This window comes from Tauraco erythrolophus, chromosome 2 (genome assembly GCF_009769465.1).
Source record: "Tauraco erythrolophus isolate bTauEry1 chromosome 2, bTauEry1.pri, whole genome shotgun sequence".
Classification (NCBI taxonomy): Eukaryota; Metazoa; Chordata; class Aves; order Musophagiformes; family Musophagidae; genus Tauraco; species Tauraco erythrolophus.
Window position 1 is genome coordinate 101786761 of NC_141466.1, and position 14903 is coordinate 101801663.

Here is a 14903-nt window from a genome sequence, read left to right on the forward strand (position 1 = left end):
TCCTCCAGCTGAAAAGGCCACTTATAAAGATGGCTACAGGCTAAACCACAGCCTGACAGATCATACATGTACTTTAAAAAAAGGGGAAAAACAAAGAAAAAAAAAGAAAGAAACCAAACTCAGGCATTTAGGAAGGCACTAGTAACCAGCTCACTATCACAACATCCCTGAAGTTTGAGTACCTAATGTTTGGCTAGAAGCTTGTCTGCTTCCTAACTAAAGTTAAGATACCATGAAAACAAGCCACAGCCAGTGGGAAAGGTCAAAAGAAAAATAAATGCAGTTTCACAACACTGCAGTGCTGCAATTACACCAAAATTGGGCACCCGTGAAAGGATTACACTGGAGTACAAGAACCAGTGTTACTTAAAGTATACTCCTGATCTAAAAAGTGACCAGATAAATGGCTTTTTAAAATTTTATCTTTCAGATCTCCATAGGGTAAATATCCAGAATTACATCTGTAGTTTCAGTGTACTACATGCTCTTGCTACCACTGCAGAACCAGTGCAAAACAAACACGCTCAACTCCTCCTTGCTCAGCATCAGAAAAACAGCTAAGATTTCTCAAATTCTTGGGTCCTACCTCTCTCTTACTGTCTTTTCAGATCTCTCTTTTTGGGTCTCGCTGTTCTGGGACTACAGTTTCAGGCCTTAACTGTTTTGGGATTGCTTGCTGGGATGGGATGGGTGTTGGTCACTGAGTGGTGAGCTATTACACTGTGCATCACTTGTCTGTGTATATTATTATCATTATTATTTTTATTTCAATTATTAAATTGTTCTGATCTCAACCCACGAGTCTCCTTCCCTTTTCCCCTCTAATTCCCTTCTCCATTCCACAGGGGCAGAGGAGGGTGAGAAAGCAGCTGCATAGTGTTTAGTTGCCAGGTGAGTTAAACCATGACATGTATTTATGATCACACCAAACCCAGAATTAGATACTTCAGCCCAAGTCTTAGACCATATAAGCTTTCATTTAGTTGCCACTCAAAGTCTGTAGGCATCTACATTTACAACATTAACTGCCCAAACACCACCTAGCATATTTTGGGTGGTGTAACTTAGTCATAACAGGGCCAGGAAGCTCACACATCACCTCCCTGCCACAACAGAACTGGTAAAAAGGGTTTTTAATCCAAGCAGTTTTATTTGAGGTCACTGTAGTTGCAGAGGAGTTTAATTCACAGATACTTTCAAGGCAGAGCCGTTGGATCAGACTCCCCCACAAAATACAGTGGTGAAGAACAGGTAAGTGGTGAATGCTTTGCACCACTAGCTCCATAGCCCCCATTTCACACAACAGCTCATGTAAACACTCGTTAGGACAGCAATCATGCCCTCCCCAGTAAGTGCACTAATGCCAGGTCAGCCCATAGCAGCCTACACCCTGGTGGTGAAGGTACTTTCCCACCGTGAAGGAAATAGGAGTTTAAGCCTGCTGCACACAGGAATGGAGACAAAACTAGCTTTCCACATTTGCCTGCTGGCATCACGTGAGGAAGCTGCATCTCCTAGCACTGTAGGTCCCACTATAGCTAATTTGGGGCTAAGGTTATTTCTGTTTAGTGGCAAAACACGTACTCTTACCTTCGATATTCGACCAAATAATCACTGCATTTAGCCATCACAGGAATGGTTCTGACAGGCTATTGCTGAAATCTACTGAATTGTTTTTAAACTTTCAGGCAAGGAAGCCTTACATAGATGAAAAAATTTTAAAAATTATTCTGAATTCATCCAAAGAAATACACAATGCAAGTGTCTGCAAGATTCCTACTCACCTCTCCAAAGCCTGAAGTGCTTTCTTGTTTAATTCATCCTGAGTGTCCTTCAGAGTAGCTGTAGGACAAGATACAATGCCCTTTAAAAGTTGAATTGAATGTTTCAGATTAAATAAATAGTTACACATGCACAGAGTATTTCTAACTGGGACCATAAAAACTGTGGAAACCTGGTAGTGTGTGTTCATGGCTGGAAAACACGCAGTTTTGTTTTAAAGAACAGCACAAAAACAGTACTTTAACTCTTGCAACTCCCTTGCCTGAAATGCCAAAGCATTTTTTATTTACATATGCCACTGAAGGGGTCTGGGAGAAGAAGGGGACATATGCTAACTAAATACTAAGAGCATAACAGGCCCTCTGCCAGGTTGGTGCATATGCTAAAAGAGGTAACTAGCAGCATAGACACAGACTGTCTGACTCAGATACACACTGTTGCCACCACCATCTTCACGTAGGAGGGTGTTGCAGGTTGAACAGGCAACACCAAGAGCCTAATTTACACCTGTGACAAAACCCTTGACAACACACCACCTCCCTTAAGTCCACAACAGGCTTTTAGGCTACTTCAGGTGTGGCATCAGCCACTAACACCCTCGTTGGTGCCTCTAACTGCTTGACTAAAGGATCCTGCCCACTACACTCACTTCTCAATGTGTGAATTAATTCCTAGCCAAAATCCATAAAAGGAGAAGAATCAAGTTCTTGTTATGCCAGGGTATCATAAAATATCACCATCATCGAGAGCAAGGGGAATGGAGGAAGAGCTTAGAGAAGCACGGCGTTCTCAGATCCAAAATATCCGGAAAGCTAGTGATAATTTTCAGAAGTACATTGGCTGTCTTGCTCTGGTTCTTAGTTTTCAGACTTCCATAATAGTTGCTTCTTTTTCTGCCTATCCTGAATTTGAGAGCTACTGATCAACAGCACAAAGAAGTGATGAGTAGTTAATCCATCAGCAAACATTCACTTACAAATACATTTGATTTCATACATCAAGTCAGTGTAAGAATAGAAAGTTAGTAAGCAGTATATACTTAAGCAACAAAACCAGGTAAAATTCAAGTATTCTTAAAAGTTAAAAGAGTTGTGTTCCTCTATAAGAAGTACAAAGGTAATAACTTTTTTTTGGATTCTGCAACACGTTTGTAAGTGAAACTTTGAAAGTAATTTATTTCGTCAAAGTAGTTCTAGTGATCAGATCTTTTTTATTCCTACACCTTCCAATAGTTCAACATACCAAGGTTCATTTGGGAGGAATAGCAATCTTCAAGATTTCCCAAATCAAAGATCAAAAATTCTTTATGCCACAAAATCTACTCTAAGTAGTAAAAACTGAACAAAAAGTTTGCAGTATAAATTTGAAGACATGGACATCCATGCAAAATGGAGGATTTATTAGAAGTAGTTGGAAATACTTCGCTCTCAGTAGCCTTAAATTGAGTATTCAGGTCCACTGCCAAATACTGGAAAAAGGTAACAAATGAGAAAAATTTAGATAAAATTAAAAGAATCAAGATTGGTGTAAACATAACAATGCTTGAGGATACATTGGAAAGGATTTCGTCATAGATACAAAACATTCGTCCACAAAAATAGGTCAGATTCTGTTTCTTATAGAAATGAGATTCCTCATCTAAGTTACAGAGTAGTTCTGGAGATGCCACACAATGAGGAAGACTGAAAGAAATTTTACTATTTGCCCCTGCAAATAAACATCAAATGAAAAAGCTAGGAGAACTTTTAGGTTCCACCTGGTAAGATGTTTGACTGATGTTCAGCAGAAAGAGCACAAAACATGTTCTAGAAATGAAGCAATTACAACTAGTCAGGTTTGCCTCTGCACTACTTGGAAACAGCACGAGTCCCACCTCCCACACTATGAACTGCATCTTCAGCTACAAATAAGTTGGAAATCTGGTTGCCTGTTTCTAGATTTGTGTCTGACTTGGATAAACACGTTGAATTTGTGTTTGACAATACTGAGGACTGATGCTGCAAGTTAACTGTGCCACTTACAAGCCCTTTACAGCTAAAGCAGATAAATCACAAAAAAAAGTGATTTTGGGAGGGATGCATAAAAAGCAGCTTAGACAGCAGGTCAAGGGAGGTCATTTTCCCCCTCTGCTCTGCTCTTGTGAGACCTCACCTGGAGTACTGCATTCAGCCCACAGTACAAGACAGACATGGATCAATTGCAGTGGGTCCAGAGGAGAGCCATGAAAATGATCAGAGGAATGGAACACCTCTCCTGTGGAGAAAGGCTGAGAGTTGGTGTTCAGCCTGGAGAGGAGAAGGCTCTGGGGAGACCTTATTGCAGCCTTTCAATACTTAAAGCGGGCTTATTATAAAGATGGGGAGAGTTTTTTTTTTACCTGGGCCTGTAGCGATAGGACAAGGGGTAAATGGTTTTAAACTAAAAGAAGGAAGATTTAGATTAGATACAAGGAACAAATTCTTTACTATGAGGGTGGCAAGACACCGGAACAGGTTGGCCAGAGATGCTGTGGATACCCTACCCTGAGAATTGTTCAAAGTTGTCATTGTCACTGCAACCCGCTTATGTCACTGAAAAGCTCTCACTTCAGACAAAGCTTGCACCAAGGAGACAGAATTAGATGAGTCTGACTAGACTTCTAAAAGTTGTGCTCCATTCTCCAAGGTTGACACCACTAATGAAATTTTCAGCCTCTACCTACCTTTACCTGCTGTGAGCATGGCTGCTGCAATTCTACCAACTAAAACACAGTATGACTTACTACTTAGATTAAAATAGCCTGCAAAGCAGTCTGACCACAGTAACACAGAGCACAGAGAAGTTTAAGTTTCTGAAACTTCAGTAGTTATTCCTGAAAAACACAGTACTTTCACAAATGCCACCTTAGGAGCCCAAGATTTATTTTCTAAAGCACTCTGGGTTTTTAAAGGAGCTTAAGCCTTACCAAAAGTCAACAGGATCTTCAGCAACATTTTGGTACCTAATTACTAAGCTCTAAAGTCACATTTGAAAACAGAGGAGGGCAAGTTCTGTGTTAGTAAGCACATGCAGCACAGTCAGTGTGAACACATGGAATGAAACAATTAATGCTGAGGATCAGCATCAACACTACAAACACAGGGACAGGTGTCTAGTTCTAGTCTTGTCCCACAGACTGAACACCCATTAGCAGCTGCAGCATAATCAGGTCTACTTACGTAGCACATCAGTTTTAGGGGAAAGAATTCAGTTTCTGTTGTGCATAGCTGTTCCATTATGTGAATCACAACATAAGAAGTGGGGATGATGGAGAGAAGGATTTCAAAAACAAGTTTCTGATCCAAACCAAAACACCAATGCACGTGCATCCTTTTTGCACGTTATCAACAGGTTTTAAAAAGCATTCCCTTGTGTTAAGACATGTAATACAGCAAGGTGTGCAGTTTTAGTACCCAGAATTATAATTAAAGATTGCATGTGTTTACCGTTATCTCCAGAAGCAAAAATGACAGGTTTGTTCACTAATAAGCAATGTCTAAATATTTTTTTTTTTAAAAACATTAACTGGTGCTGTCAGTATACTGTTCGTTTATAAAATCCACAAGGACTGACAGAAGAAGTTTCCAATTCAGTTCCTGATCCATGACTTTATAGTAAAATCCTAAAAGACAGAAATACAGCACGCTCTCCCATCTCTGAAAGAGCAAGGGTCTGTTAAATCTACAAAGATTTCACAAGATGTGAGGTGGTGATGTTAGATGAGAAGAGCACTTGTATTTCACAATGCATCCTCAGTCTGGTCTTTCCTCTTTAGCCTTTGTTAAATTCATCTCGCCTTCCTCTGCCTTCAATAGATTCTTCACCAGACCTAAAGGAGGCAAAGTTGACAATACTGGAACTACAAAAGGAAAAGAAAGGTTTGCTGTTGACATTGACCCATTGGGAACACATCTGCAGAAAATTTAGCATAGCAATAGATGGACATTCTGTATGAACAAGAGATTTGAGTTTCTAAGAGTGAGTCAAAAGTGGCTATGAGTTTCTCTGAGGACACATCTTTCAGCTACTTCAATGAGACTCATTTCAAGAAACATGCAATTAGACATTAAGAACAAGGAAGCTACACATACTGCTATCCGGTGTAAGTTTCAGAAAGTCTTATTTCATCCAGGAATAAAACTAATAGTTGTAAAGTGACTTTTTAACCAAACATTCCCACAAGTTCTTTGAATTGTCATTCAGTAGGATTCTCTCTTTGGACCCCACTTTTTAGTGAGTGCTTTTTGCAGGTTGCAAAGAAAAAGCTCTAATACAGCTCCTCAGTGCCTTTGTCACATGGGAGGAGAAATATTTACTAAAAGGATATATTAAATAAGAAAGCCTGACCTTGGATGGAAGGCATCTTGATATAACGCTGTAAGCTCTATGAGGCAATTGGTCAAATGTCTCTGAAACCCTTAGCTACCATTGAAAATGCTGACTCACTGTAAGTCAGCTCAAGTGGAAAGTTATGGAAATCATATATATATACACAGATGTTCGACTGTGTGCCTGCATACGTCACTATGGACTGGTATAAACACAGCGATAAACAAGATTGACAGTATGAGGCAGGATTACAGAGGGGAGTTGCTGTCTTCCTTTCAGCATATTCTACTCTGCCTCCTTACTGTGACATGTTATTTTTTAACGATCCTAATGAAAAATCTCATCAGTGCAAATTTGACATTTTCTAGTAAAATGCTCTTCCATATTCATGATCATCGTAAGTACACTTTTGAAGGACTTAATCCATTTTAGTAAAATATAACATGAAAGATGGAAATAAGCACTGGAACAGGTTGCCCAGAGAAGTTGTGGATGCCCCATCCCTGGACGTGTTCAAGGCCAGGCTGGATGAGGCTTTGAGCAACCTGGTGTAGTGGAGGGTGTCCCTGCCCATGGCAGGGGGTTGGAACTAGATGATCTTTGAGGTCCCTTCCAACCCTAACCATTTGATGATTCTATGATAGACCCTTCAGATTTCCATCAAATAATTGAGTGACTGGCCCTATTGACTTAAAGGCTACAGATATGAGAAGGCAGAAGTTCCCTGTTTCACAACATAAAATAGATGCCTATCTAGAAAAAAAAAAACAAGGCACCTGTTATGAAGACTGTTTCTTTCACATTAAAAAGGACACTTACTGCAACATCTGAACTAATCTCTTGAAAACTCAGAGACTTCTCTTCCAGAAGAAAATTTTTGAACTCATATTTTGCTGCACCAAAGTATTTTTAGAGCCAGAGTACAGCACATGCCTCTACAACTCCATTCTTTAGAAACCACCTTCTTTCCATATTAAGGATAACAAATAGATCGTAATGGGCTAACACAGAAAACCTTCTATCTCTGAAAATAGTCTCTGGGATCTTGTATAGCTTTAAGGACAGTTTAAACAAAATCTAGGTAAAACGCCCTAATAAGCTATGCTTTTAAGCAGAACTCAATGTTTAACGAACTTAAAAAAAAAAAACCATACAAGAAAGTTCAGGCTAGGAAGGACACGTTTCTTGACACAAACATTCTAGGGAGGAACTATTCTGGGGCAGAGAAATTGAGAACTGAAGAGAGTGACAGTGCCTGTTAGCCTCCATGTTGGAAAGTCATTCTCAGAACAGCTGATCAGATATAGCTGGCTGAAAAAATACACTGACTGGCACTACTGAAGAGCACAAGCCACTTCCTCATACATATCCCTTGCAGAATCCTGGTGTAACTTGCGAGGCCAGTATACTTCCATGATACCATACAGTCATTTCAGTTTTGTTTCAGGCTCATTTGTTGGAAGAAGTTGGTTCCTTTCTACGGGACTCATCTGACAGAAAAGTCATTGCTTGCGTGTGGGCAAGACTGCCAAACTGATGAGGAAACACACTAGCTCAGCTATTATTCAAAGAAACTATGTTAGAAAGCCACCTACCCATGTTAGAAATCATAGGAGAGACAGAGGCTGTTTCCACCTGTGAGCTTGATGAAGGTCAGACAGAGCTAGAACTCTCCCAAACACTAGGACTTCAAGCCCTTCTGGCTACCAAGCATCAAATCTGCAGGACCCCATTGTCCAGTCATTCAAAACCCAGGCAAGCAGCATTAAAATAAAATACTTCTTACATACAGTGGTCTGTATCTAGTCAACATCCACATGTACCAGCAAAGTAGATATTTTTATCTTGTTTACTTCTAAGCAGAGAAAGAAACGACATCACAGAGGTTGAATCTCTGTGGGGAATCAGTATTATGCCAGGAACTGAAGTCAGGCATTTCTGACTCCAGTTCTTGGACTGTATTTCTTTATGTGATTTACAAGTGGGTGACAAAAATATGAAAATAGATGGAAAGTTGACTTTTTGTTATGTAAATAAGCGAAAGAAACATATTACAAATATGCAAGTAAAGCACACCAAGCATCGTCAGCTACAACCAGGTTATCATCTCTTCAGTAATGATTCGCATTTCTTCCTTTACCTAAAAACTTCACTTTTATTACCACAGGAGACAGTTCTCTGAGCAGCTGAACAGTCCCCAATTGTCTTGCAATCTGATTGTTTTTCATGTTCAGTCAGCACTAAAAGCAGAGTTTCTAATAAATTTTCATTGCTTGCACTGAAGACTTTGAAAGATACTCTCCATACAACATATTTGACAAACAAGATAACTCACCATCAGTAGCTTGAAGACTGTATGTCAGGCCCAGTGCCAGGTAACCCTTTGCTAAGGACTCTCCAGCATCCTCACCGAGGTCTATCACCATTTTAGCAAAGTATTCTCCTTCTTCCAGCTGCAAAAGAGGTAGGTTGAGACTTATAGGCATTTCCTCTATACTTGCTTCAATAAGATTAAAGTTCTGTAGGTGATCTGAGAGCCACTGGTACTTTCAGTAAACACTCACAGAAACGAGGACACAGAAGGTCAGATTAGCAGACCTTGCTGCACACGCGCAGTTTTGAGAAAAGCTTTGGTTTTAAGCATCCACTCCAAACTATTTCCAGATGTTTAAGGTTAATGAAGGACACTGTCTTATTTTTATCTCTCTTCAGCCACTCTTCCATAATGCAAACTTAAATACAAATGTTGGATCAATTGACTACTTGTATACTATCCTAGCAGTACGTTGAAAGGTCTAACATGTTTCTTCCTTCAAAGGAAGGCCATCTAGTTTTGCTGTATGATGTTTTCAAGCTTTAGCAACCTTTACTTCCTTTCAAAACATTACAAGAGTAAAACAAGAAAGTACTTCACTGCAAGCTGAGTTCAGCTGCTGCTTGTAGTTCTGCTGCCACAAGAAAGAGGCAGCAAATTCAGGACACAGATTTTCATCTGAAATACCACACTACCTTAGCAGCCCATGCTGCACTAGCCACATTTTGCATCTTTTGCAACAATACAATTTGCTTGGAAATGCATTTTATATTACAGATTGTAATGGGAAGAGAAAGCAGGACCTCTCAGGATCAGCTTCCAAAACGTTGAAATACACAAATAGGTCTCTTCTACTACAGTACAGACTGCTCCCTACAACCTTCCTTTCCAGCTGACCACACAGATCTAAGTCTAATGAAAATATAAAGCTTTAGTATCTTTAAAATCAGAGTTAGTGATAATTCTAAACAAAAAATAATTTGAATGTTTTATTACAGAATAGAGCATTTCTCATTTCTAATCTTAAACTCTCATTAACATGACTCACTCATTGTAAGTAGAAAATACTAAGACCTGTAGACTGTACGTATCTGGAAAGGCACAAGTTGGAGAGGTACAGGCAAAAGTTTTAAGTAATGCATGAAAGAGTTTACAGGAAGGCCTCATTTCTGTACAAGAGCCTGCAGATCCTGTAAACCATAATCAGAGCCATCCGTAATCAAGAACCAGACACCATCACACTATCCAAAAAACACTCCTGGAAACTTTTATTTACATGACAATTATATGACAACTGACTTCCTGGGATGAGGTGGTTTAATTCTGAGGAAATATATTTTTGTTTGAAATCCAACTGTTTTACAGGCAAGTACTGTAGATGTAACTGAAACATGCTCTCTTAATATTCAGCTTTGTCGGACTTCAGCATCTCATAGTTCCTTAACATCTAAAAGGAGTCACCCGTAATGAACTGGAATCAAAACGTACCTGCAGATCAGAAACTTCCCTTCTGCAGTGATCTGTTAATACGCTATCTACGAACAGAATCTTCTTGACTTGATAACACTGTCCTGTCAATGGGCCTCCCAGTTACATCACTTGAAGATGTTCAGGTGACTACACTAACAGCTTCAGAAACAAAGGAGCTGGTATTTGTTAGATGATATCAAATATAGGAAGAAAATTACTGTTAATGTAAGCATAAAGAAAGGCTGAAATGTGCAAGTGAAGAAGCCATCTCCACTGCTTGGGTTGTCTCCTCACTTGTAGAGCTCCCTAAAGCCATACAAGTCAAGCTACATGTAGACCAATAGCTCTCAAATTTCTGAAACCTCAGATCAGTCAGCCCAATGACCAACATATATTTCATCATCAAACTCTTCCCTGAAAACACTATGAAAGCATTACAGCCTTGCTGGTTGCCTAGCCAACTAACCGAAATCACTAACTGTGGAAATCACTAACCAAAACAGAAATACTCCCTTGGGGCATACTTGGTGCTACCAACTACATTGCAAGGACTGTCTTTAACGGCATAATCCAAAGTCTACTGAAAACACTGGGAATAGTCCTACTGACTTCATTGATGCTCAGATGAGGCCATTTAAACTCTGATCACATGAGGAATACTGGTATTTGTTCTAGATTTCTTACTCCTCCCAGGAGCCCTACTGACTTCCCTTCCATATACTGAAGTGTGTTCTGGACTAGAGCCTAGGACAATGGAAGAAGAAAATATCCCATGACTTGCCACACAGAAAAAAAAACTCAATGAAAACCAACCAAAAAACCTTCCTATGAAACAGTAACTGAATTCTTCAGCTCTCAGGAACTTTTACGTAGGATGCAAAATCTCTGCAGCCAGCAAATTATTTATGCACCTCTTTTGCCACCATAAACAGTTCTATTCCCACCTTCCTTTTTCATTGTTTCCCCTCTCCACATACACTTTTGTCCAAGAAGTCTCCATTAGACGAAGAAAAGAGCTATACAAGGAATTCTAATGACTAGCGAACAAGGGCAGGGTGTATGAAAAAGAGAGATTAAATGACTGGTTTGGAGCTGAAATGGAGACATTTAAAAATGGAGAGATTTTGCTGCATTGTTTGTCTGAATGGTCACCTGATGGTGTTTCCAGTCTCTGACTGATGGCCTACCCTGCATAAATCAGCAGCACACCATTCAGCTTTCTTGCCTGCCAGTTATCCAGGGCCACCTGTGAGTGTCAGATTAACCTATTGTAAGAATAATCAAAACCACAACTTTTCAGAATGGCCAAAAGGGCACCTCTAGTACAAACATTCTTATAAACATTTACTCATACTAAACACTAATGGCACTTTGACCAGCCACAAAGATTCTCATGAATGCAAACTTGGGTCAGCTGAAGGCTGCTTTGAAAATAAGTAGCCTTACCATCTCCAGCACAGTTGGTTCTGTTTATGAGAGCGTTTACATTTTCTTCTTACAGCACTCAGCCACTTCCTCTGCCAATCCTGCTGTGGCTGCCATCTGCCCCCTCTTCTCCCATTCTCCTACTCTTCAATCATTCTGGGTAAGTGTGAAAAGCCAAACCTTTCACTCACATCACCCACTGTGGTGTTTCAACTCTCCAGGGCATCAGTCTTGCTGATAGCCTAGTCAACTATGAATCTGGAAACTACTAACTGAAACAGGAATAATTACCTCGGGGCATACTTGGGCTACCTACTAAATTGCAACGACTACTAGATTGCAGTCTGGATGAAAACTCCTTCTCCATACACCTGAGTGAGTGACCAGTAATGAGCCTGAGCTGTGATCTGCCAGTAAAACTGTGTCCATGTGGGGAGAGGAGAAAGGTATGTGAAGTGTCAATCTGTGGGACCCCAGAAGGTGTGAGCTCGAGGTACAAAGAAGTGAGCTAAGTGGTAGAAAGCTTATCAGGAGAATCAAGATGTCCATTCCTACTCCTGATGTACAGCCAGGGCCAGCCTCAATATGAAGGGAACCTAAAGCGTTCATTCACTTCAGAGGACTCCAATCTCAAGGTGACACAACACTGAATTGAAAAGGCAAGGCATATGGATCGAAACTTCTTGTCGTAACTTTTAGGCCCTTGCTAGAAAGCTCCAAGCCACAGGATACCATGTGTCCTCCCCACAGCAGGCAGGGCACAGCATCATTTTGTGATTAGGAAATGCACAGTGTACTGCTGTTACCTGGTCGCTAGCAGTGCCAACAGCAGCTCCCAACACCATGGAAAAGATATTTCTTCAGGCATCAAGAGTGCTGGTAACAGCTCGAAATCAGTTTCCTTAGAATCACTACCTGTTATTCTCTCAGAAGCAAGCAAAAAAAAAAAGTCTCAAAGCCACACAGATACACCTCCGATTTGGCCTACTGTTCTCACATTCTTCTGCATACTTTGCACTGAATAGCTAGTGGACAGAAGGGCAGTGCCACAGGTTGCAGGGAGAGGTTCCCTGCCTCCGAGACCTGCATGGAAGAAAGCTCAGAAAGCAGGTGTGGGGGAAAAACAACCTAAAAGGAACCTTTTGTATTTTGAACTGAAGCTGTATAAATTGTCAGGAGGCACCTGGAAGCACTAGCTAAGCAACCTCTCCACCACACTAGAAACAAGCCCACACCTGGCACCTGGAGAGAGACAGGCTGTCAAACTGTGAGCTGACACCAATCAGACTGTAATACCATGGGTTGGTTTGTTGTGTGTTTTTTTTTTCCCCCCTTCCACCTCCTCCATCATCTTTGATGGAAAAGGAACAGTTGTTAGCTGTGTAACCCCGAGGGATGTTTTCCCTGAAACAGAGAGTGGCTGTTCCAGCCACCCTTGTTATTTGACCGCAAGTTTTGGTGTGCACTTGAGCCAAGCCCAGGGCGTACTGACAAGGGAGTGGGGAACAGCAGGTGCTGTCCCCTGGCCTATCGCCACCCAGCTTGTTTTTAGAAAAGCTCGAGTCCTACTCCACTGAATCAACACCCTCCCGGACTCTGAGTGGGAGCTGCAGTTCTCACCAGCATTGATTTAGAACAATCGCGGACAAGCAAATAGATGATGTACAGCAGCATGGAAATGGCACCTAACTGCGCCCAAAGAGAGGAGTGCGCAACAGAGGAGGCAGGAAATACACCAAGTGACACTGGAATTAGGACAGCAGACAAGGTTAGTGAAGCAGGGGAGTTCGGACACCAGCGAGACTGAGTGATACCCAGGCATATGAGACCCAAATCCTACAGAAAGGGTGTCTACACAAGATTATGCATGGTATTAACTAGTCGGATTGACCTCCTCTTACCATTTTCATCATACTGAGTTGTAGGTATAGACACTAATTCAAATAGGAGAAAAAATTAAATATTGGGAAAAGAGAATGAGAAGAGGAAAAATGCATAGGAAGAAAGCAGCTTTTAAGGCATAGCACAATGAAAAGGGTTTGTTCCACAGCTGTTTACAGTATACAAAGCAAATCATGTTACATATGTCAGGAAAAAATTCCTGTGCTTTCTATGGCTGGTCTAGTCAGTGTTTTCTCCATGTGTCACCAGTGCTAAGCCCACCAATTTACTCTCCATATAATCCCAGCCCCCAACACTCAGGAACACTTGGGTCTTTCTTCCACTGTAGCCAGAGTGTTTTGTTCACAACAGAGGTGTACAGAAGACAAAAATATTGGTTATTTTTCATGTCTAAAACCCTTGGGATTGCCAGTAACAGTAGCTGCGACGTAAGCAAGAATGTCTTTTAAAAGATGGAAGAAATCTCTAGTAGCTCCTCACCATTCACTGCTTTCTCAGCAGCCTCTTGCCCTAGCAGTGTCGGTCCTCTAGAGTGTCTGCTCAGCAGGCAGAATAACCCCGACAACAGGACTAGATTTGATCTTTCAATATTATTCATACTGCAGTAAGACCTAAGAATATCCACAAAACTCCAGGGCTCCTCAGTGACTGGGTACAAGCACATGCACAGCATTTATTATCTACAGTGACAGGGTCAACAACAGATAGGAGAGAGAAGCACTCTTGGATTAAGTGGTCTGCAAAAGTAATGAATGATAAGCTGTTACCTCAGAAGTATGCAGCTCTAAATCTACATCCTGCCAACCTTCCCCCCCACTGCCACACACCATGATGTATTGACCTCATGGTATGTCTTACTCACTTTTTATGACTCTATGCATGGTCTGGCCTGGCCTGACCCCACTCTCTTCTCCCTTTCCCTGACTGATGGCATGATCTCCGTCATTCCAGTGAAGTGCTGGAGCAGAGCATTTCACTGTGTACACTAGGATCAGTGAGTTAAAAGAAATGAAGAAAATGTTTGAGAGGCACAGCACCATCTTGCACTACAGCTTTTGCAATGGGCCGAAGTCCCTTCAAAAGCTCATAGTAGCTGATAATACCACGATTGTTTGATGCTACATAAGTTCAGCACTACAATACTACTTGTTGTATCAACCATAGGGCAATGAAAACAGTAACAACGTGCCTCATGTCTTCCTACTCTGTCAGACCAGAGTCCTAGAAGATTCAAGCCTATCCTAGGACTACAGTTCATTTGTCTCTGTACGTGTTTACAAAGTTTTCAACATGCCTCCTTTGAAATCAATGGAGTAAAAGGCACAAGAAAGAACCACAGTAAGCCTAAAAACCTTTAAATAAGGCTCATAAAACAGAGGAATTCAGTATTTAACGTTTGTCTGTAGGTAGAAGTTCTGGTTTTAGTATTTTCACAACACCTGCCATAATAGGGTCCTGGAGAACCTGGATTAGTAGTGAAATTAAAGGTACTGTACTATTTAATATCAAAAATAAAAACTCATACTGCAACTCAAAGTCACTGCCAAAATAGGCAAGTGAGCATTCGCTAAGGCTGTGCCAGGGAAAGCTGAGTGAAAGAGGAAATTGCAGCAAGCTTTTTAGTAAGAGGAACTCTGAATTTATAATGGACCAAAGCAGGACA

At 40.9% G+C, this 14903-nt stretch overlaps 1 protein-coding gene across 1 annotated transcript in view; it reads right to left on the reverse strand.

The window, feature by feature from the left end:
* Positions 1 to 14903, reverse strand: part of TTC7A (tetratricopeptide repeat domain 7A) — a 176920-nt gene that overhangs the window by 100951 nt on the left and 61066 nt on the right. Inside the window, exons 12-13 of the mRNA XM_086628675.1 lie at positions 8465 to 8582; positions 1785 to 1842 (exon numbers count right to left, since the gene is read on the reverse strand). Of these exons, the coding sequence (XP_086484801.1) occupies positions 1785 to 1842; positions 8465 to 8582 (176 nt within the window). The remainder of the gene's footprint in view (positions 1 to 1784; positions 1843 to 8464; positions 8583 to 14903) is intronic.